Raw genomic sequence first — 24,644 nt, forward strand, 5'->3', positions numbered from 1 at the left:
ACACAGCAGGGGGCGGGGCTTGACCACCACGGCTGTCACTGTGGTGGAGATTTCTGGTCAATAATATGTTCTAAAGGATGCATGTATTTATAAGACGTCTGCAGAGAGAGAGAGTCCAGGAAGAGCTGAGAACAAAGTCCTGGAGACGGTCTAAGACCTGGTCTATGTAGGTCGTGGTTTGGAGATTTCAGTCTGGATCTGGCTCACCTGAGCTCCTCTCCTCTAAAATTAAACCAGATCTGAACATGAAGCTGTTCTGATGCTGGTCTTTGTGTGTCCAGTTCCCTCCGCAGTGACCGGGCTGCAGGTCGACGACCTCGTCTCCACCTGTAGTTTCCAGGTGAGCTGGCAGGCGGCGCTGGGAGTGGCGGACGGTTACGCCGTGCAGCTCCAGGATGACAGAGGAAGTCTCGTCCAGAACACCTCTCAGCTGTACGGACTCAACAGCTTCAGGTTTGACCGCCTCACTCCAGGGAAGAAGTACAGAGTCCTGGTCCAAACCCTTAGCGGAGTGGTCCAGAGCCAGGGGGTCAGCGCCGAGGCTCGCACACGTAAGACTTCCTGTTGGTACTTCAAAAATAAAAGACGAGCTGTGAAAGAATATGTACCAATCAGACAGTTATTGATGAAAGTGATTATGGGTAAAATAACCAGAGGAAGAAGAAGTCTGACATCAGCAGAGACCCAAATAAAGTCAGAGTATTGATTATCAGTCTAACGTCCCCTCAGGTCCCGCCGCCGTCTCTGACCTGTCCGTTAAATCTAACTCCACCTCCAGTCTGAGCTTCATCTGGGCTCCAGCTGACGGAGAGTTCCAGATATACCAGGTCTCTCTGTTTCAGCGGGACGGCTCTCTGCAGGAAACCCGCCGACTTCGCCCTAATGTCCAGCACGTCTCCTTCCAGGGACTCACGCCTGGAGCCCCCTACAGGCTGGAGGTGGTGACGCACAGCGGGGGATACAGCAACCACACCACCCTGTGGGCGAGGACAGGTGAGTGAGTGAGGACAGGTGAGTGAGTGAGGACAGGTGAGTGAGTGAGGACAGGTGAGTGAGTAATTTTATGATCAACTTTGTCTCCTGTTCTGTCCTCAGTCCCAGCGGCCACGGCGTCTCTCCGAGCTCACAGTGGGAACCAGTCTGATATTCTCCTGGTGGACTGGGATCGTGCTCCTGGTGTTCTGAGTGGTTACCAGCTGATTCTCTCCAAAGTTGACGGCTCCCAGCTTGCCTTGCAGCAGCTGGGGTCAGAGGTCACTGAGTCTGTCTTCTCACGTCTGGTCCCAGGCCGTCTGTACCGAGTGGAGCTGCTGAGCATGAGCGGTGACCTGAGGAACCAAGCCAGAACACTGGGCCGAACAGGTGAAAACCTTAGCTATATGTTTGAAAAATATCCTGGAATACTCCTGGCATACTCCTGGAAAACTCCTGGAATACTCCTGGAGGGATCCTTGAATACTCCTGGAATATTCCTGGAGTGATCCTGGAATACTCCTGGAATACTCCTGGAGTAAACCTGGAAAACTCCTGGAATAATCCTGGAATACTCCTGGAATAACCTTGAAATACTCCTGGAGTGATCCTGGAATACTCCTGGAATAGACCTGGAAAACTCCTGGAGTAATCCTGGAATACTCCTGGAGTAATCCTGGAATAATCCTGGAGTAGTCCTTGAATACTCCTGGAATAATCCTGGAATAATCCTGGTGTAATCCTGGAATACTCCTGGAGTAATCCTGGATTAGTCCTGGAGTAATCCTGGAATAACCCTGGAGTAGTCCTTGAATACTCCTGGCATACTCCTGGAATAATCCTGGAGTAAACCTGGAAAACTACTGGAATATTCCTGGAATACTCCTGGAATTACCTTGAAATACTCCTGGGGTGATCCTGGAATACTCCTGGAATAGACCTGGAATACTCCTGGAGTAATCCTGGAATAATCCTGGAGTAATCCTGGAGTGATCCTGGAATAATACTGGAGTTGTCCTTGAATACTCCTGGAGTAATCCTGGAATAATCCTGGAGTAATCCTGGAGTGATCCTGGAATAATCCTGGAATAATCCTGGAATGCTCCTGGAATAATTCTGGAATAATCCTGGAGTAATCCTTGAATACTCCTGGAAAAACCTTGAAATACTCCTGGAGTGATCCTGGAATACTCCTGGAATAGACCTGGAAAACTCCTGGAGTAATCCTGGAATACTCCTGGAGTAATCCTGGAATAATCCTGGAGTAGTCCTTGAATACACCTGGAATAATCCTGGAATAATCCTGATGTAATCCTGGAATACTCCTGGAGTAATCCTGGAATAATCCTGGAGTGATCCTGGAATAATCCTGGAGTAGTCCTTGAATACTCCTGGAATAATCCTGGAATAATCCCGGTGTAATCCTGGAATACTCCTGGAGTAATCCTGGAATAATCCTGGAGTGATCCTGGAATAACCCTGGAGTAGTCCTTGAATACTCCTGGCATACTCCTGGAATAATCCTGGAGTAAACCTGGAAAACTACTGGAATATTCCTGGAATACTCCTGGAATTACCTTGAAATACTCCTGGGGTGATCCTGGAATACTCCTGGAATAGACCTGGAATACTCCTGGAGTAATCCTGGAATAATCCTGGAGTAATCCTGGAGTGATCCTGGAATAATACTGGAGTTGTCCTTCAATACTCCTGGAGTAATCCTGGAATAATCCTGGAGTAATCCTGGAGTGATCCTGGAATAATCCTGGAATAATCCTGGAATACTCCTGGAATAATTCTGGAATAATCCTGGAGTAGTCCTTGAATACTCCTGGAATAATCCTGGTGTAATCCCGGAATACTCCTGGAGTAATCCTGGAATAATCCTGGAGTAATCCTGGAATAACCCTGGAGTAGTCCTTGAATACTCCTGGCATACTCCTGGAATAATCCTGGAGTGAACCTGGAAAACTCCTGGAATATTCCTGGAATACTCCTGGAATAACCTTGAAATACTCCTGGAGTGATCCTGGAATACTCCTGGAATAGACCTGGAATACTCCTGGAGTAATCCTGGAATACTCCTGGAGTAATCCTGGAATGATCCTGGAGTAATCCTGGAGTGATCCTGGAATAATCCTGGACTTGTCCTTGAATACTCCTGGAGTAATCCTGGAATAATCCTGGAGTAGTCCTTGAATACTCCTGGAATAATTCTGGAATAATCCTGGAGTAGTCCTTGAATACTCCTGGAATAATCCTGGAGTGATCCTGGAATACTCCTGGAATAGACCTGGAATACTCCTGGCATACTCCTGGAATAATCCTGGAGTGAACCTGGAAAACTCCTGGAATATTCCTGGAATACTCCTGGAATAACCTTGAAATACTCCTGGAGTGATCCTGGAATACTCCTGGAATAGACCTGGAATACTCCTGGAGTAATCCTGGAATACTCCTGGAATGATCCTGGAGTAATCCTGGAGTGATCCTGGAATAATCCTGGACTTGTCCTTGAATACTCCTGGAGTAATCCTGGAATAATCCTGGAGTAATCCTGGAGTGATCCTGGAATAATCCTGGAGTAGTCCTTCAATACTCCTGGAATAATTCTGGAATAATCCTGGAGTAGTCCTTGAATACTCCTGGAATAATCCTGGAATAATCCTGGTGTAATCCTGGTGTAATCCTGGAATACTCCTGGAATAATCCTGGAATAATCCTGGATTGATCCTGGAATAACCCTGGAGTAGTCCTCTAATACTCCCAGAATACTACTGGAGTAAACCTGGAAAACTCCTGGAATATTCCTGGAACACTCCTGGAATAACCTTGAAATACACCTGGAGTGATCCTGGAATACTCCTGGAATAGACCTTGAATACTCCTGGAGTAATCCTGGAATAATCCTGGAGTAATCCTGGAGTGATCCTGGAATAATCCTGGAATAATCCTGGAATTCTCCTGGAATACTCCTGGAATAACCTTGAAATACTCCTGGAGTGATCCTGGAATACTCCTGGAATAGAGCTGTAATACTCCTGGAGTAATCCTGGAATACTCCTGGAGTAATCCTGGAATAATCTTGGAGTGATCCTGGAATAATCCTGGAGTAGTCCTTGAATACACCTGGAATAATCCTGGAATAATCCTGGTGTAATCCTGGAATACTCCTGGAGTAATCCTGGAATAATCTTGGAGTGATCCTGGAATAACCCTGAAGTAGTCCTTGAATACTCCTGGCATACTCCTGGAATAATCCTGGAGTAAACCTGGAAAACTCCTGGAATATTCCTGGAATACTCCTGGAATAACCTTGAAATACTCCTGGAGTGATCCTGGAATACTCCTGGAATAGACCTGTAATACTCCTGGAGTAATCCTGGAGTAATCCTGGAGTGAGCCTGGAATAATCCTGGAATATTCCTGGAACACTCCTGGAATAACCTTGAAATACACCTGGAGTGATCCTGGAATAGACCTGGAATACTCCTGGAATAACCTTGAAATACTCCTGGAGTGATCCTGGAATACTCCTGGAATAGACCTGGAATACTCCTGGAGTAATCCTGGAGTGATCCTGGAATAATCCTGGAATAATCCTGGAGTAATCCTGGAGTGATCCTGGAATAATCCTGGAGTAGTCCTTGAATACTCCTGGAATAATTCTGGAATAATCCTGGATTAGTCCTTGAATACTCCTGGAATAATCCTGGAATAATCCTGGTGTAATCCTGGAATACTCCTGGAATAATCCTGGAATAATCCTGGATTGATCCTGGAAAAACCCTGGAGTAGTCCTCTAATACTCCTGGAATACTACTGGAGTAAACCTGGAAAACTCCTGGAATATTCCTGGAACACTCCTGGAATAACCTTGAAATACACCTGGAGTACTCCTGGAATAGACCTGGAATACTCCTGGAGTAATCCTGGAATACTCCTGGAGTAATCCTGGAATAATCCTGGAGTAATCCTGGAGTGATCCAGGAATAATCCTGGAGTTGTCCTTGAATACTCCTGGAATAATTCTGGAATAATCCTGGAGTAGTCCCTGGAAAACTCCTGGAATAATTCTGTAATAATCCTGGTGTAATCCTGGAATACTCCTAGAGTAATCCTGGAATAATCCTGGAGTGATCCTGGAATAACCCTGGAGTAGTCCTTGAATACTCCTGGAATTCTCCTGGAATACTCCTAGAACAACCTTGAAATACTCCTGGAGTGATCCTGGAATACTTCTGGAATAGACCTGGAATACTCCTGGAGTAATCCTGGAATACTCCTGGAGTAATCCTGGAATAATCCTGGAGTAATCCTGGAGTGATCCTGGAATAATACTGGAGTTGTCCTTCAATACTCCTGGAGTAATCCTGGAATAATCCTGGAGTAATCCTGGAGTGATCCTGGAATAATCCTGGAATAATCCTGGAATACTCCTGGAATAATTCTGGAATAATCCTGGAGTAGTCCTTGAATACTCCTGGAATAATCCTGGTGTAATCCCGGAATACTCCTGGAGTAATCCTGGAATAATCCTGGAGTAATCCTGGAATAACCCTGGAGTAGTCCTTGAATACTCCTGGCATACTCCTGGAATAATCCTAGAGTGAACCTGGAAAACTCCTGGAATATTCCTGGAATACTCCTGGAATAACCTTAAAATACTCCTGGAGTGATCCTGGAATACTCCTGGAATAGACCTGGAATACTCCTGGAGTAATCCTGGAATACTCCTGGAGTAATCCTGGAATGATCCTGGAGTAATCCTGGAGTGATCCTGGAATAATCCTGGACTTGTCCTTGAATACTCCTGGAGTAATCCTGGAATAATCCTGGAGTAATCCTGGAGTGATCCTGGAATAATCCTGGAGTAGTCCTTGAATACTCCTGGAATAATTCTGGAATAATCCTGGAGTAGTCCTTGAATACTCCTGGAATAATCCTGGAGTGATCCTGGAATACTCCTGGAATAGACCTGGAATACTCCTGGCATACTCCTGGAATAATCCTGGAGTGAACCTGGAAAACTCCTGGAATATTCCTGGAATACTCCTGGAATAACCTTGAAATACTCCTGGAGTGATCCTGGAATACTCCTGGAATAGACCTGGAATACTCCTGGAGTAATCCTGGAATACTCCTGGAATGATCCTGGAGTAATCCTGGAGTGATCCTGGAATAATCCTGGACTTGTCCTTGAATACTCCTGGAGTAATCCTGGAATAATCCTGGAGTAATCCTGGAGTGATCCTGGAATAATCCTGGAGTAGTCCTTCAATACTCCTGGAATAATTCTGGAATAATCCTGGAGTAGTCCTTGAATACTCCTGGAATAATCCTGGAATAATCCTGGTGTAATCCTGGTGTAATCCTGGAATACTCCTGGAGTGATCCTGGAATATTCCTGGATTGATCCTGGAATAACCCTGGAGTAGTCCTCTAATACTCCCAGAATACTACTGGAGTAAACCTGGAAAACTCCTGGAATATTCCTGGAACACTCCTGGAATAACCTTGAAATACACCTGGAGTGATCCTGGAATACTCCTGGAATAGACCTTGAATACTCCTGGAGTAATCCTGGAATAATCCTGGAGTAATCCTGGAGTGATCCTGGAATAATCCTGGAATAATCCTGGAATTCTCCTGGAATACTCCTGGAATAACCTTGAAATACTCCTGGAGTGATCCTGGAATACTCCTGGAATAGAGCTGTAATACTCCTGGAGTAATCCTGGAATACTCCTGGAGTAATCCTGGAATAATCCTGGAGTGATCCTGGAATAATCCTGGAGTAGTCCTTGAATACACCTGGAATAATCCTGGAATAATCCTGGTGTAATCCTGGAATACTCCTGGAGTAATCCTGGAATAATCTTGGAGTGATCCTGGAATAACCCTGAAGTAGTCCTTGAATACTCCTGGCATACTCCTGGAATAATCCTGGAGTAAACCTGGAAAACTCCTGGAATATTCCTGGAATACTCCTGGAATAACCTTGAAATACTCCTGGAGTGATCCTGGAATACTCCTGGAATAGACCTGTAATACTCCTGGAGTAATCCTGGAATAATCCTGGAGTGATCCTGGAATAATCCTGGAGTTGTCCTTGAATACTCCTGGAGTTGTCCTGGAATAATCCTGGAGTAATCCTGGAGTGAGCCTGGAATAATCCTGGAATATTCCTGGAACACTCCTGGAATAACCTTGAAATACACCTGGAGTGATCCTGGAATAGACCTGGAATACTCCTGGAATAACCTTGAAATACTCCTGGAGTGATCCTGGAATACTCCTGGAATAGACCTGGAATACTCCTGGAGTAATCCTGGAGTGATCCTGGAATAATCCTGGAATAATCCTGGAGTAATCCTGGAGTGATCCTGGAATAATCCTGGAGTTGTCCTTGAATACTCCTGGAGTAATCCTGGAATAATCCTGTAGTAATCCTGGAGTGATCCTGGAATAATCCTGGAGTAGTCCTTGAATACTCCTGGAATAATTCTGGAATAATCCTGGATTAGTCCTTGAATACTCCTGGAATAATCCTGGAATAATCCTGGTGTAATCCTGGAATACTCCTGGAATAATCCTGGAATAATCCTGGATTGATCCTGGAAAAACCCTGGAGTAGTCCTCTAATACTCCAGGAATACTACTGGAGTAAACCTGGAAAACTCCTGGAATATTCCTGGAACACTCCTGGAATAACCTTGAAATACACCTGGAGTGATCCTGGAATACTCCTGGAATACTCCTGGAGTAATCCTGGAATACTCCTGGAGTTATCCTGGAATAATCCCGGAGTGATCCTGGAATAATCCTGGAGTTGTCCTTGAATACTCCTGGAATAATTCTGGAATAATCCTGGAGTAGTCCCTGAATACTCCTGGAATAATTCTGGAATAATCCTGGTGTAATCCTGGAATACTCCTAGAGTAATCCTGGAATAATCCTGGAGTGATCCTGGAATAACCCTGGAGTAGTCCTTGAATACTCCTGGAATTCTCCTGGAATACTCCTAGAACAACCTTGAAATACGCCTGGAGTGATCCTGGAATACTTCTGGAATAGACCTGGAATACTCCTGGAGTAATCCTGGAATACTCCTGGAGTAATCCTGGAATAATCCTGGAGTAATCCTGGAGTGATCCAGGAATAATCCTGGAGTTGTCCTTGAATACTCCTGGAATAATTCTGGAATAATCCTGGAGTAGTCCTTGAATAATCCTGGAATAATCCTGGAATACTCCTGGAGTAATCCTGGAATAATCCTGGAGTGATCCTGGAATAACCCTGGAGTAGTCCTTGAATACTCCTGGAATAATCCTGGAATAATCCTGGATTGATCCTGGAAAAACCCTGGAGTAGTCCTCTAATACTCCAGGAATACTACTGGAGTAAACCTGGAAAACTCCTGGAATATTCCTGGAACACTCCTGGAATAACCTTGAAATACACCTGGAGTGATCCTGGAATACTCCTGGAATACTCCTGGAGTAATCCTGGAATACTCCTGGAGTTATCCTGGAATAATCCCGGAGTGATCCTGGAATAATCCTGGAGTTGTCCTTGAATACTCCTGGAATAATTCTGGAATAATCCTGGAGTAGTCCCTGAATACTCCTGGAATAATTCTGGAATAATCCTGGTGTAATCCTGGAATACTCCTAGAGTAATCCTGGAATAATCCTGGAGTGATCCTGGAATAACCCTGGAGTAGTCCTTGAATACTCCTGGAATTCTCCTGGAATACCCCTAGAACAACCTTGAAATACTCCTGGAGTGATCCTGGAATACTTCTGGAATAGACCTGGAATACTCCTGGAGTAATCCTGGAATACTCCTGGAGTAATCCTGGAATAATCCTGGAGTAATCCTGGAGTGATCCAGGAATAATCCTGGAGTTGTCCTTGAATACTCCTGGAATAATTCTGGAATAATCCTGGAGTAGTCCTTGAATAATCCTGGAATAATCCTGGAATACTCCTGGAGTAATCCTGGAATAATCCTGGAGTGATCCTGGAATAACCCTGGAGTAGTCCTTGAATACTCCTGGAATAATCCTGGAATAATCCCGGAGTAGTCCTTGAATACTCCTGGAATAATCCTGGAATAATCCCCGAGTTGTCCTTGAATAATCCTGGAGTAGTCCTTGAATAATCCTGGAATACTCCTCCTATAGAACATCATGTTAACATTTGTTCATTTTTTTTCTTACTGTTTTCCAATCCTGTCTTTTTTAATCAAATGTCCTACTGTCATGAATTCTGAGGTATCCGGCTCCCTTGGCTCATGGATTTTAACACTGATGGAGAAGTTGACTTCAGGGACCAGAACCACAGATGTAGTGGGGGGTCTCCGTAGAGCTCTGTGTAAATCAGAGATGTCTGAAAGTTCTGAAGACAAAGATAAATGTCTCCGTTGTCTCCTCTCTTTGTCTCTCTGCCCCCCAGCTCCCACCCCTCCCTCCTCCTTTCTGTTTAGGGGCGTCACCAACACGTCCCTGGAGATCACCTGGACCAGCCCCGTAGACTCAGACTACGATGACTTTGACCTTCAGTGGACTCCTCAGGACCAGCTGTCTGTCATCAACCCGTACCATAGCCGGACGTCAGGTAACCGCATCCTCAGGGGGATGTTTCCAGGACGGCTGTACACCTTCAGCCTCTGTACCGTCAGCGGGGCCATGGAGCCAGACGGCAAAGCCACCTTCAGCACCGCTATCCACAAGAGCATCCGAACCAGTAGGTGGCGGTATTTCTGACTAACAGTCTTGACACAAAGGGAGGGCTGGTGTTGGTGGGTAGACCTGAGTGTTTCTAAGATGGCTGATAGACTCGGGTTGGTTGTGTTGTCCTGCAGAGCCAGGGCGAGTCCATGGCCTTCACTGTCGTCCTCAGAGCTCCACCGCCATCTCCTGCTCCTGGGGCCCCCCAGAGGCTGACTACGACTCCTACTCCATTGAGTGTCTCCACCAGGACTCCCAGGTCCTGGTCTACTCCAGACGAACTGGACGGGAATCCTGCGGATACGTCATCTCACACCTGGAGCCGCACAAACGCTACACCATCTCCGTCAAGGTCATCTCTGATGGGACAACCAGCGAGGAGGCCAAGGAGAGCGTGGTCACAATGATTGACCGTAGGGCCCCTACAGAAAAAATCCCCTGACCTTGACCTTTAACCTTGAACCCGTCATCATAAATCTCATTAATCTGTCCTCATAAACCTCATTAACCTGTCCTCATAAACCTCATTAACCTGTCCTCATAAACCTCATTAACCTGTCCTCATGAACCTCACTAACCTGTCCTCATAAACCTCATTAACCTGTCCTCATAAACCTTGTTAATCTGTCCTCATAAACCTCATTAATCTGTCCTCATAAACCTCATTAACCTGTCCTCATAAACCTCACTAACCTGTCCTCATAAAACTCATTAACCTGTCCTCATAAACCTTGTTAATCTGTCCTCATAAACCTCATTAATCTGTCCTCATAAACCTCATTAACCTGTCCTCATTAACATTGTTAATCTGTCCTCATGAACCTTGTTAATCTGTCCTCATAAACCTCATTAATCTGTCCTCATAAAACTCATTAACCTGTCCTCATAAACCTCATTAACCTGTCCTCATGAACCTCACTAACCTGTCCTCATAAAACTCATTAACCTGTCCTCATAAACCTTGTTAATCTGTCCTCATAAACCTCATTAATCTGTCCTCATAAACCTCATTAACCTGTCCTCATAAACCTCATTAACCTGTCCTCATAAACCTCATTAATCTGTCCTCATAAACCTCATTAATCTGTCCTCATAAACCTCATTAACCTGTCCTCATAAACTTCATTAACCTGTCCTCATAAACCTCATTAATCTGTCCTCATAAACCTCATTAACCTGTCCTCATAAACTTCATTAACCTGTCCTCATAAACCTTGTTAATCTGTCCTCATAAGCCTCATTAACCTGATCTCATAAACCTCAATAACCTGTCCTCATAAACCTCATTACCCTGTCCTCATGAACCTCATTAACCTGTCCTCATTAACATTGTTAACCTGTCCTCATAAACCTCATTAACCTGTCCTCATAAACCTCATTAACCTGTCCTCATAAACCTCAATAACCTGTCCTCATAAACCTCATTAACCTGTCCTCATGAACCTAATTAACCTGTCCACATGAACCTCATTAACCTGTCCTCATAAACCTCATTAACCTGTCCTCATACACCTCATTAACCTGTCCTCATAAACCTCATTAACCTGTCCTCATAAACCTCATTTACCTGTCCTCATGAACCTCATTAACCTGTCCTCATGAACCTCATGAACCTGTCCTCATAAACCTCACTAACCTGTCCTCATAAACCTCAATAACCTGTCCTCATAAACCTCATTAACCTGTCCTCATGAACCTCATTAACCTGTCCTCATGAACCTCATTAACCTGTCCTCATGAACCTCATTAACCTGTCCTCATAAACCTCACTAACCTGTCCTCATAAACCTCAATAACCTGTCCTCATAAACCTCATTAATCTGTCCTCATGAACCTCATTAATCTGTCCTCATGAACCTCATTAACCTGTCCTCATAAGCCTCATTAACCTGTCCTCATGAACCTCATTAACCTGTCCTCATAAACCTCATTAACCTGTCCTCATAAGCCTCATTAACCTGTCCTCATGAACCTCATTAACCTGTCCTCATGAACCTCATGAACCTGTTCTCATGAACCTCATTAACCTGTCCTGATAAACCTCATTAACCTGTCCTCATGAACCTCATTAACCTGTCCTCATGAACCTCATGAACCTGTCCTCATAAACCTCAATAACCTGTCCTCATTAACATTGTTAATCTGTCCTCATACACCTCATTAACCTGTCCTCATAAACCTCATTAACCTGTCCTCATGAACCTCATTAACCTGTCCTCATGAACCTCATTAACCTGTCCTCATAAACCTCATTAACCTGTCCTCATAAACCTCATTGACCTGTCCTCATCAACATTGTTAACCTGTCCTCAAAAACTTCATTGACCTGTCCTCAGAAACCTCATGAACCTGTCCTCATTAACATTGTTAATCTGTCCTCATAAACCTCATTAATCTGTCCTCATAAACCTCATTAACCTGTCCTCATAAACCTCAATAACCTGTCCTCATGAACCTCATGAACCTGTTCTCATGAACCTCATTAACCTGTCCTCATAAACCTCATTAACCTGTCCTGATTAACCTCATTAACCTGTCCTCATAAACCTTATTAACCTGTCCTCATGAACCTCTTTACCCTGTCCTCATAAACCTCAATAACCTGTCCTCATTAACATTGTTAACCTGTCCTCATTAACATTGTTAATCTGTCCTTATAAACCTCATTAACCTGTCCTTATAAACCTCAATAACTTGTCCTCATAAACATTGTTAACCTGTCCTCATAAACCTCATTAACCTGTCCTTATAAACCTCAATAACCTGTCCTCATAAACATTGTTAACCTGTCCTCATAAACCTCATTAACCTGTCCTCATAGACCTCAATAACCTGTCCTCATTAACATTGTTAACCTGTCCTCATTAACATTGTTAATCTGTCCTCATAAACCTCACTAACCTGTCCTCATAAAACTCATTAACCTGTCCTCATAAACCTTGTTAATCTGTCCTCATAAACCTCATTAATCTGTCCTCATAAACCTCATTAACCTGTCCTCATAAACCTCATTAACCTGTCCTCATAAACCTCATTAATCTGTCCTCATAAACCTCATTAATCTGTCCTCATAAACCTCATTAACCTGTCCTCATAAACTTCATTAACCTGTCCTCATAAACCTTGTTAATCTGTCCTCATAAGCCTCATTAACCTGATCTCATAAACCTCAATAACCTGTCCTCATAAACCTCATTACCCTGTCCTCATGAACCTCATTAACCTGTCCTCATTAACATTGTTAACCTGTCCTCATAAACCTCATTAACCTGTCCTCATAAACCTCATTAACCTGTCCTCATAAACCTCAATAACCTGTCCTCATAAACCTCATTAACCTGTCCTCATGAACCTAATTAACCTGTCCACATGAACCTCATTAACCTGTCCTCATAAACCTCATTAACCTGTCCTCATACACCTCATTAACCTGTCCTCATAAACCTCATTAACCTGTCCTCATAAACCTCATTTACCTGTCCTCATGAACCTCATTAACCTGTCCTCATGAACCTCATGAACCTGTCCTCATAAACCTCACTAACCTGTCCTCATAAACCTCAATAACCTGTCCTCATAAACCTCATTAACCTGTCCTCATGAACCTCATTAACCTGTCCTCATGAACCTCATTAACCTGTCCTCATGAACCTCATTAACCTGTCCTCATAAACCTCACTAACCTGTCCTCATAAACCTCAATAACCTGTCCTCATAAACCTCATTAATCTGTCCTCATGAACCTCATTAATCTGTCCTCATGAACCTCATTAACCTGTCCTCATAAGCCTCATTAACCTGTCCTCATGAACCTCATTAACCTGTCCTCATAAACCTCATTAACCTGTCCTCATAAGCCTCATTAACCTGTCCTCATGAACCTCATTAACCTGTCCTCATGAACCTCATGAACCTGTTCTCATGAACCTCATTAACCTGTCCTGATAAACCTCATTAACCTGTCCTCATGAACCTCATTAACCTGTCCTCATGAACCTCATGAACCTGTCCTCATAAACCTCAATAACCTGTCCTCATTAACATTGTTAATCTGTCCTCATACACCTCATTAACCTGTCCTCATAAACCTCATTAACCTGTCCTCATGAACCTCATTAACCTGTCCTCATGAACCTCATTAACCTGTCCTCATAAACCTCATTAACCTGTCCTCATAAACCTCATTGACCTGTCCTCATCAACATTGTTAACCTGTCCTCAAAAACTTCATTGACCTGTCCTCAGAAACCTCATGAACCTGTCCTCATTAACATTGTTAATCAGTCCTCATAAACCTCATTAATCTGTCCTCATAAACCTCATTAACCTGTCCTCATAAACCTCAATAACCTGTCCTCATGAACCTCATGAACCTGTTCTCATGAACCTCATTAACCTGTCCTCATAAACCTCATTAACCTGTCCTGATTAACCTCATTAACCTGTCCTCATAAACCTTATTAACCTGTCCTCATGAACCTCATTACCCTGTCCTCATAAACCTCAATAACCTGTCCTCATTAACATTGTTAACCTGTCCTCATTAACATTGTTAATCTGTCCTTATAAACCTCATTAACCTGTCCTTATAAACCTCAATAACTTGTCCTCATAAACATTGTTAACCTGTCCTCATAAACCTCATTAACCTGTCCTCATAGACCTCAATAACCTGTCCTCATTAACATTGTTAACCTGTCCTCATTAACATTGTTAATCTGTCCTCATAAACCTCATTAACCTGTCCTCATCAACATTGTTAATCTGTCCTCATAAACCTCATTAACCTGTCCTCATAAACCTCATTAACCTGTCCTCATAACCCTCATTAATCTGTCCTCATAAACCTCATTAACCTGTCCTCATAAACCTCGTTAACCTGTCCTCATAAACCTCATTAACCTGTCCTCATAAACCTCGTTAACCTGTCCTCATGAACCTCATTACCCTGTCCTCATACACCTCATTAACCTGTCCTCATGAACCTCATTACCCTGTCCTCATACACCTCATTAACCTGTCCTCATGAACCTCATTACCCTGTCCTCATAAACCTTATTAATCTGTCCTCATGAACCTCATTAACCTGTCCTTATAAACCTCAATAACCTGTCCTCATAAACATTGTTAACCTGTCCTCATAAACCTCATTAACCTGTCCTCATAGACCTCAATAACCTGTCCTCATTAACATTGTTAACCTGTCCTCATTAACATTGTTAATCTGTCCTCATAAACCTCATTAACCTGTCCTCATCAACATTGTTAATCTGTCCTCATAAACCTCATTAACCTGTCCTTATAAACCTCAATAACCTGTCCTCATAAACCTCATTAACCTGTCCTCATAAACCTCGTTAACCTGTCCTCATGAACCTCATTACCCTGTCCTCATACACCTCATTAACCTGTCCTCATGAACCTCATTACCCTGTCCTCATACACCTCATTACCCTGTCCTCATAAACCTTATTAATCTGTCCTCATGAACCTCATTACCCTGTCCTCATAAACCTCGTTAACCTGTCCTCATAAACCTCATTAACCTGTCCTCATAAACCTTATTAATCTGTCCTCATGAACCTCATTACACTGTCCTCATACACCTCATTAACCTGTCCTCATACACCTCATTAACCTGTCCTCATGAACCTCATTACCCTGTCCTCATACACCTCATTAACCTGTCCTCATGAACCTCATTACCCTGTCCTCATAAACCTTATTAATCTGTCCTCATGAACCTCATTACCCTGTCCTCATAAACCTCGTTAACCTGTCCTCATAAACCTCATTAACCTGTCCTCATAAACCTTATTAATCTGTCCTCATACACCTCATTAACCTGTCCTCATACACCTCATTAACCTGTCCTCATGAACCTCATTACCCTGTCCTCATACACCTCATTAACCTGTCCTCATGAACCTCATTACCCTGTCCTCATAAACCTTATTAATCTGTCCTCATGAACCTCATTACCCTGTCCTCATAAACCTTATTAATCTGTCCTCATGAACCTCATTACCCTGTCCTCATAAACCTCAATAACCTGTCCTCATACACCTCATTAACCTGTCCTCATGAACCTCATTACCCTGTCCTCATACACCTCATTAACCTGTCCTCATGAACCTCATTACCCTGTCCTCATAAACCTTTTTAATCTGTCCTCATGAACCTCATTACCCTGTCCTCATAAACCTCAATAACCTGTCCTCATACACCTCATTAACCTGTCCTCATGAACCTCATTACCCTGTCCTCATACACCTCATTAACCTGTCCTCATGAACCTCATTACCCTGTCCTCATAAACCTTATTAATCTGTCCTCATACACCTCATTAACCTGTCCTCATACACCTCATTAACCTGTCCTCATGAACCTCATTACCCTGTCCTCATACACCTCATTAACCTGTCCTCATGAACCTCATTACCCTGTCCTCATAAACCTTATTAATCTGTCCTCATGAACCTCATTACCCTGTCCTCATAAACCTTTTTAATCTGTCCTCATGAACCTCATTACCCTGTCCTCATAAACCTCATTACCCTGTCCTCATACACCTCATTAACCTGTCCTCATGAACCTCATTACCCTGTCCTCATACACCTCATTAACCTGTCCTCATGAACCTCATTACCCTGTCCTCATAAACCTTATTAATCTGTCCTCATGAACCTCATTACCCTGTCCTCATAAACCTCAATAACCTGTCCTCATACACCTCATTAACCTGTCCTCATGAACCTCATTACCCTGTCCTCATACACCTCATTAACCTGTCCTCATGAACCTCATTACCCTGTCCTCATAAACCTCAATAACCTGTCCTCATACACCTCATTAACCTGTCCTCATGAACCTCATTACCCTGTCCTCATACACCTCATTAACCTGTCCTCATGAACCTCATTACCCTGTCCTCATAAACCTTATTAATCTGTCCTCATGAACCTCATTACCCTGTCCTCATAAACCTTATTAATCTGTCCTCATGAACCTCATTACCCTGTCCTCATAAACCTCAATAACCTGTCCTCATTAACATTGTTAACCTATCCTCATGAACCTCATGAACCTGTCCTCATAAACCTCGTTAACCTGTCCTAATTAACCATGTTGTCCTGTCCTTATGACCTCATTTACCTGCTCGTTAACCTTTATAACCTGTGTTAATTAACCATATAAACCTATATTCCAACCTCATTATCCTCATTATTAATTAACTTCGTTTTCTGTCTGTCCTGGTTCTGATCACTAAAGTTTGGATCTTTTTAAATAAAGTTTTTTTTTTTGTAATCAACACGCTGTCCCTCCTGCAGGTCCTCCGGTGCCCGCCCTCAGTACCCGGGTCAGTGATCGGACCGCTGTGGTCACCACGTCCTCCATTGTCTTCACCTTTAACTGCAGCTGGTTCAGTGACGTCAACGGGGCCATCAGGTTCTTCACCGTGGTGGTGACTGAGTCTGAAGGTAATGATTTCACTGTGATGTCACCACAGTAGCACCGTCTCATTGTCTGAGGTCTGTGTTTGATATCTCTTAATTGGTTGAAGGCGTGGATGACGAGCAGCCTCAGAATCTCCACCCCCTGCCCTCCTACCTGCACTATAAGTCCAACAGCTCCATCACGTCCTATCAGACGGCATTCTTCCCGAGTCGCTGCACCGAGGGTCCCGACAGCGAGTCCGTGGGATTCCAGATGAATCTGGGGACGGGGATGGACCTACTGGGAGGGTCATGTGACCACAGAGACCTGGAGAGCGCTGGCGACATGTTCTGTGATGGACCGCTGAAACCTAAGACGGCGTACAGGTACTGAAGACGGAGGACAGGGCTAAACGCGACAGGGTGGAATGTTGGAATCATCAATTCTGATTTATTTAATCACATTTCGTAGCACAGGATGAAGACAAAATCACGGTCTGATAAAAATGAGCTACATGATGTGAAAACAACCTTGTTTATGTCCTTTAGTCATTTTGATTTGGCTGAAAAATCATCAAAATCATAAAGCCCTATTTAGTCAATCAGTGATCAATGGGACATTTATGTTTATCAATAACCTAAAAACCGACCTCACTCTCTTTAATCACTAATGAATGTCCTGATAGAGAATATCAAACTATTTCAAACACAGTTTCATTACCAGTCAGAAAAACACTCGACTATATCAATCAATCAATCAATCAATCAATCAATCAATCAATCAATCAATCAATCAATCAATCAATCAATCAACCGATCGATCGATCGATCGATCAATCAATCAATCAATCAATCAACCAATCGATCAATCAATCAATCAGTGAATCAATCAATCAATCAATCAACCAATCGATCGATCAATCAATCAATCAATCAATCAACCAATCGATCAATCAATCAATCAGTGAATCAATCAATCAATCAATGAAACAATCAATCTGATGGATTCTGAAGCATTTTTCATGTAAGAGCTGTAATTCAAAGAACTTTACAAATTATTGAAATGAGAAAAAAAAAATCAACATTTGAAACAAATAATAAATAAAAACTAATAAATGAATAAAAATAAACAGATTAACAGACTAGAACTCATTTCGCTTCTACCTTCATTTCCTTTTCAGCTCAGTGAGCACGTCAGAAATCTTGGAGTTATCATTGATTCAGATTAAACTTTCAACAACATATACCTGCCATCACCCAAACAGCCTTCTACCATCTAAAAACATTTCCAGACTTCAGTCAGTCACGTCTCAGTCTGATTCAGAAAAACTGGTCCATGCATTCATATCCAACAGATCAGATTACTGTAACTCTCTATGCTGGACTTCCAAAAAAGACAATAAACCCCCTCTAACTCATCCAGACACTGCAGCCCGCATTCTAACAGGAACACAGAAAACAGAACACATCACACCCATCCCGACAAATCTTCACTGGCTTCCCGTCCAATATAGAATCAATTTTAAAGTGCTACTTCTTGTTTATAAATCACTGAATGGTATGGCACATGCTCACTCACTATCACCCAACCAGGTTGCTCAGATCTTCAGGTATGGGCCTTCTAAATGTGCCTAAAGTCAAATGCAAATCAGGGGAAGGTGCATTTAGCCACTATGGTGCTGTTCTGTGGAATAAGCTGCCAACTGACCTGAGGTCAGTAGACACTTTAAGTTCGTTTAAGAGTGGTCTTTGAGTTTACGCCTGTATGAAATCTGCTATACAAATAAAGTTGAATTGAATTGAATTGAATTGAAATCAATAAATAAAATAAACAGCCAAATTATAAAACAAACAAACAAATTGATTACTATTAATAAACATAACAAATACAAATATAGACAAAATAGATGAATAATAAAAAAGATACAAATATGAACAAATAATAAATAGAAACATAAAAAAGAAAAATAAATAAAGTGGTCATGATGAAAAATGAATCAAGTGAATGAATATTCTTTGTGTCATATTTTTATTTTAATTCTTTCCAATATTTGAAAAATGTTAGTGTTTATATATTTGTCCTAAGAGTTCAGTTTAAACCAGAATATGAATCAAATTTTAAATAAATACATGAGACACTAAAAAGAAATCTGTGAAAAAGTTGGACTAAATCTGTTCTGTCAGATAGTTCATGTCATTTTCTAGGATGTAAAAACGTAGAATAAAACAATAAACTTTACATTTGTTTAAATCTGACAATGATCAGATAAATTCACCAGTATGTTTGATATGTTGACTGTGGGTTTCCTGTGCCCTGTGTTTTTGTCTGCAGGCTCAGCGTCCGAGCATTCACTCAGCTGTTTGACAAAGAAAAGCTGGGATCGAGTGGCAGCGCTCCTTTGTTCACCGACACGTTCCTATCTCTGCCCGTCGTCACTGAGGCCGGTGAGAGGAAAAGCGCTATGGAGTCAGTATCGTCGCAAACCCTGGCACATTTTAACGTTCTGAGATCATGACTTACTGGTTCTAGTTTTAAAGCCAGGATGAAGTCTGTAGGAAGAGCTGGGGTGGAGTTATAGGGCAAAGTGAAGATTATAAAAAACTAGGGCTGCAAGCAGCACTGGAGGGCCCTCGCACCCTGGCACAACTCGGGGTGTGGTGCAACATCCTGAAAAAAATTCAGGATGGTGCACTTTGTATATGATGTAGTACTTCCCCTCAACAGTTGGTGGCAGAATGTCAAAGGTGGAGGTGGACATGTAGAGGTGATGAGGGACAGACCATTTACTGAAATTTGTAGAGAGGCAGACCCTGATCATACATGTGAAATTTTAAGGCAATCGGGTGGTTCATATGACAGTTACACCCACTTTCTGTCTCGTGGCGAAGGATCAAAATGTCCACCATGGCCACTGGGTCATCCGGGAATGAAGCATGTCCATGTTGGAACCGACAGTGAGGAGTTCAGGTCAAAATCAGTGCATGATGGGTTCAACACAGTAAGAATAATCCAGAAATGACCCATTTGTATCACTCCCTGTTGGCAGTAGAGGGCGCCATGATGAGCAGTTTTTTACGTGGGCGTGTTCAATGTGATACTGTTGTGTTGCCATAATGATGTGAAGACCACAGAATGATATCCCCCAAAGTTACATCAGTTTTCATTTTTTAATTGTCCAAGACATTACCTTGTTTAGAAATTGGGGCGGAGCTGGTGGACTTCCTGTTGGGATTTTGGCATGGGTCCAAACGGCTGATGATGATCCACATGCAAAGCGAAAATCATACGCTTAAGATGAACGATGTATTTTTGGTGAATTTTTTTGTGGCAACCCATAAAACAGACATGAAAAATCAATGGTGTAAATGTTCACCTGGCAGAAGGAGGCGCTGTGACAAAAAGATGATATTGATGCATGGTTGTTTGGTGATGATTGAAAGAAACACTAAAAAGTTATAAGGCAATAATGCTGTAATTTCACAGTGAAAAAAAGAGCAAAATGCAGAAAAGTTTGGGCGCTGATAACATCACCACCCTATGGTGAAAACTCACGCGGAGCATAAACCTGGGGTCTCAAGGATGTCTAGTTTGAGTTAAAACAAAATCTGGAGTCAGTCAGATAAAATCCCTCGGATGAGTTCGTTCAAATACGACCCTTAGATTTACGAAAAGCAAAATTAAAAAATGAAAATGGCCGACTTCCTGTTTGAGTTATGATATGGGTCCAAGAGGCTTTTTTGTAGGTCTGAAGATGACCTATATGCACACGGAAATTCATAAGCCTGGGTTGAACCAGCTGGGTTTGCTGAATTTTTGAAAATTTGTAGGGGACGCCATTGAGCCAGTAGGCCACACCCACCAACAAACATCACATGAATTATCTCGGCATGCCTAAGTGAATTTTCTCACCTAGTTTTATTGCTTTACGAGTATCACAAGCCCCTGAAAATTCTACTTCCTGTTTCACGGCAAACAAAAAATCGCCAGGGCAACACCGTCTAGCGTAATTTTTTTGTCCCTTGCATAGGTGTAATGTCAACTCCTTGAGAACAACCTGAGCAAATTTCAGCATGATTTGGCCAACCATGTAGGAACTGGAATGTGAAAGTTACTTTCTGTTGCCATAGAGGGCGCTGCAAGATCTTTCAAAATTTTAAAACATGGACATGTTCTAGCCTGGACTGTTATCAAGCACATGAAATTTGTGTAAGATTTGCAATGAAGCTGGTGGACTTCCTGTTCGGATTTTGGCATGGGGCCAAGAGGCTTTTTGTAGGTGGGATCATGGTGCATGTGCAGACCAAAGATCATCTGCCTAAGTTCAAAGGTGTATTTTTGGTGAATTTTTAAAGTGAGAAAAGTAGAAAAAGTGCAAAATTCAATATTGTGATGTCACAACGGAGTTATTGATTTCTGATGTTGGTGCATGACTTGATAGAGCCTCCATGTGTGATCATCTGTGAGAAGTTTGGTGATGACTGGTGTAAGCACTCAAAAGTTATGGACAATAATTGTTGTTTTTACCCCATTTTTTCAGAGAAAAATGGTGTAAAAAGTGCTCATCAAAGTTTGGTGCCTTATAACGGCCCAGCCCCCCGTCAAAAACTCACCATTTGTACAACTTAAGATCTCTATCTTGTCTACTTTCAGGAGAAACCACTGTAGTCAATCAGTTAAATCCTCAAGGCAGTGTTCGTTCAAATGCGAGGACTGCAAATTTGCCAAAAATGGGCAAAAATGGCCAGTTTTTGCTGATTTCATCACTTCTGGTGCATTTTAGAGGATGGCCCCAAGAGGATTTTTTGTTCGTCTAGTCATGATACATATGTGTACCGATTTTCATGCATGTTGGACAAACTTGTGGGCGGGGCTGCCGATTTGTTGGTTTTGGCGCCCCCTAGCGGCCATTTTTGGAGGGCAAAGTCTGGCAACACTAGAGTACGAAATTTTTCGCGGGTCCTGATGAGATGAGCAAAAATCCAGGACTTTTTAGGGGGTTTAAGGGCCCCAAAATCGAGCGCGAAGTGTTGGAATAATAATAATTTTTTTGACAAACGAAATACAATAGGGTCCTCGCTCCAAGGCCGGGGCGGTGCTCTGGCCCTAATTAATCTGTCATGATCTCTGAATAGTTAAATGTGCTCTATAGTTTTGTAGCAATAATGACTCCATACACACCCTTCTGCAGTATCAGTGAAGCCCTTCTTTAACTGGAGGGAGAGTCACGTCTACATGTATGTGTCAATAGTACATGGAGTTACCAGAGCAGAGATAATCAACTATATTTTTACATCTGAATGTATTGATGGTGGTGTATGTGGTCGTGTAGAGCCGTTGAACGGGGTGATCGAGGGTGTCAGTGCTGGAATCTTCCTCATCGCCATGGTGGTCGGGGTCACCGCTCTGCTCGTCTGCAGGCAGAAGGCTCGAAAAGTGTGAGTATGACCATGAAGAACATGACAGGACCATCAAACACAGAGCCTTCACCTGATCCCTCTACATGACTCTGACACAGCGTCAGGATGCTTCCTGTCAGTAGCACCTTTATTTTACTGTAATACTATAATCCTAAACTTTCTCACTTCCTTCAGCGTGGACGAGCGAGCAACAGTGAGGATGAGTGTGAGGAGAGAGAGGACCACAGCTGGAGCTCACAGCGCTGTCAGAGGGTCAGACACTACTACAGTATTACTACTACTACTGCAGTAGTACTGCAATACTACTGCAATATTTCTGCTACTACTGCAATACTACTGCAATACTACTGCAATATTTCTGCTACTACTGCAATACTACTGCAATATTTCTGCTACTACTGCGATACTACTGCAATACTACTGCAATATTTCTGCTACTACTGCAATACTACTGCAATATTTCTGCTACTACTGCAATACTACTGCAATATTTCTGCTACTACTGCGATACTACTGCAATACTACTGCAATATTTCTGCTACTACTGCAATACTACTGCAATACTACTGCAATATTTCTGCTACTACTGCGATACTACTGCAATACTACTGCAATATTTCTGCTACTACTGCGATACTACTGCAATACTACTGCAATATTTCTGCTACTACTGCAATACTACTGCAATATTTCTGCTACTACTGCGATACTACTGCAATATTTCTGCTACTACTGCAATACTACTGCAATATTTCTGCTACTACTGCGATACTACTGCAATACTACTGCAATATTTCTGCTACTACTGCAATACTACTGCAATATTTCTGCTACTACTGCAATACTACTGCAATATTTCTGCTACTACTGCAATACTACTGCAATACTACTGCAATATTTCTGCTACTACTGCAATACTACTGCAATATTTCTGCTACTACTGCAATACTACTGCAATACTACTGCAATATTTCTGCTACTACTGCAATACTACTGCAATATTTCTGCTACTACTGCGATACTACTGCAATACTACTGCAATATTTCTGCTACTACTGCAATACTACTGCAATACTACTGCAATATTTCTGCTACTACTGCGATACTACTGCAATACTACTGCAATATTTCTGCTACTACTGCGATACTACTGCAATACTACTGCAATATTTCTGCTACTACTGCAATACTACTGCAATATTTCTGCTACTACTGCAATACTACTGCAATATTTCTGCTACTACTGCAATACTACTGCAATACTACTGCAATATTTCTGCAACTACTACAATACTACTGCAATACTACTGCAATATTTCTGCAACTACTGCGATACTACTGCAATACTACTGCAATATTTCTGCTACTACTGCGATACTACTGCAATACTACTGCAATATTTCTGCTACTACTGCAATACTACTGCAATATTTCTGCTACTACTGCAATACTACTGCAATACTACTACTACTACTGCAAAACTACTATTACTACTGCAGCACTACTTCAATACTACTGCAATATTACTGATACTACTCCAATTATTACTGCAAAACTACTACTGATACTTCTACGATTACTACTACAATGAGATTACTGTTTAAACACTAAATACTAGAACACTCAACACGACTACAACCGCAAATTTAATATTTACTAAGCCCCGCCCCTCGGTTACTGTTCCTGTTCAGACTGAGTCTCTGGTCTCTAGTTTCCTCCTACCTTGGTCCCCTTGTTACTCCTGGTGATCAGTCTGTTTAACTGATCCAGTTCTTTGATTAGCCTCAGTCTGTGTGGTCACTGGTTGATTTCTCAGTGTGTTTGATGGTTGAATTCTCAGTTTGGTTGATGGTTGAATTCTCAGTGTGGTTGATGGTTGAATTTTCAGTGTGGTTGATGGTTGATGGTTGAATCCTCAGTTTGGTTGATGGTTGAATTCTCAGTGTGGTTGATGGTTGAATTTTCAGTGTGGTTGATGGTTGATGGTTGAATACTCAGTTTGGTTGATGGTTGATTTCTCAGTGTGGTTGATGGTTGAATTCTCAGTTTGGTTGATGGTTGAATTCTCAGTGTGGTTGATGGTT

General features: G+C 42.4%; 1 protein-coding gene across 1 annotated transcript in view; it reads left to right on the top strand.

Moving 5' to 3' along the window:
• LOC121515576 (receptor-type tyrosine-protein phosphatase beta-like) overlaps window positions 1-24,644 on the top strand; it is a 72,922-nt gene that overhangs the window by 40,635 nt on the left and 7,643 nt on the right. Inside the window, exons 13-22 of the mRNA XM_041796407.1 lie at window positions 282-551; window positions 730-993; window positions 1,096-1,362; window positions 9,432-9,722; window positions 9,841-10,119; window positions 17,038-17,187; window positions 17,271-17,529; window positions 19,475-19,587; window positions 22,473-22,578; window positions 22,735-22,812. Coding sequence (XP_041652341.1) covers window positions 282-551; window positions 730-993; window positions 1,096-1,362; window positions 9,432-9,722; window positions 9,841-10,119; window positions 17,038-17,187; window positions 17,271-17,529; window positions 19,475-19,587; window positions 22,473-22,578; window positions 22,735-22,812 — 2,077 coding nt within the window. The remainder of the gene's footprint in view (window positions 1-281; window positions 552-729; window positions 994-1,095; window positions 1,363-9,431; window positions 9,723-9,840; window positions 10,120-17,037; window positions 17,188-17,270; window positions 17,530-19,474; window positions 19,588-22,472; window positions 22,579-22,734; window positions 22,813-24,644) is intronic.

The sequence above is a fragment of the Cheilinus undulatus genome, linkage group 9 (assembly GCF_018320785.1).
Source record: "Cheilinus undulatus linkage group 9, ASM1832078v1, whole genome shotgun sequence".
NCBI lineage: Eukaryota > Metazoa > Chordata > Actinopteri > Labriformes > Labridae > Cheilinus > Cheilinus undulatus.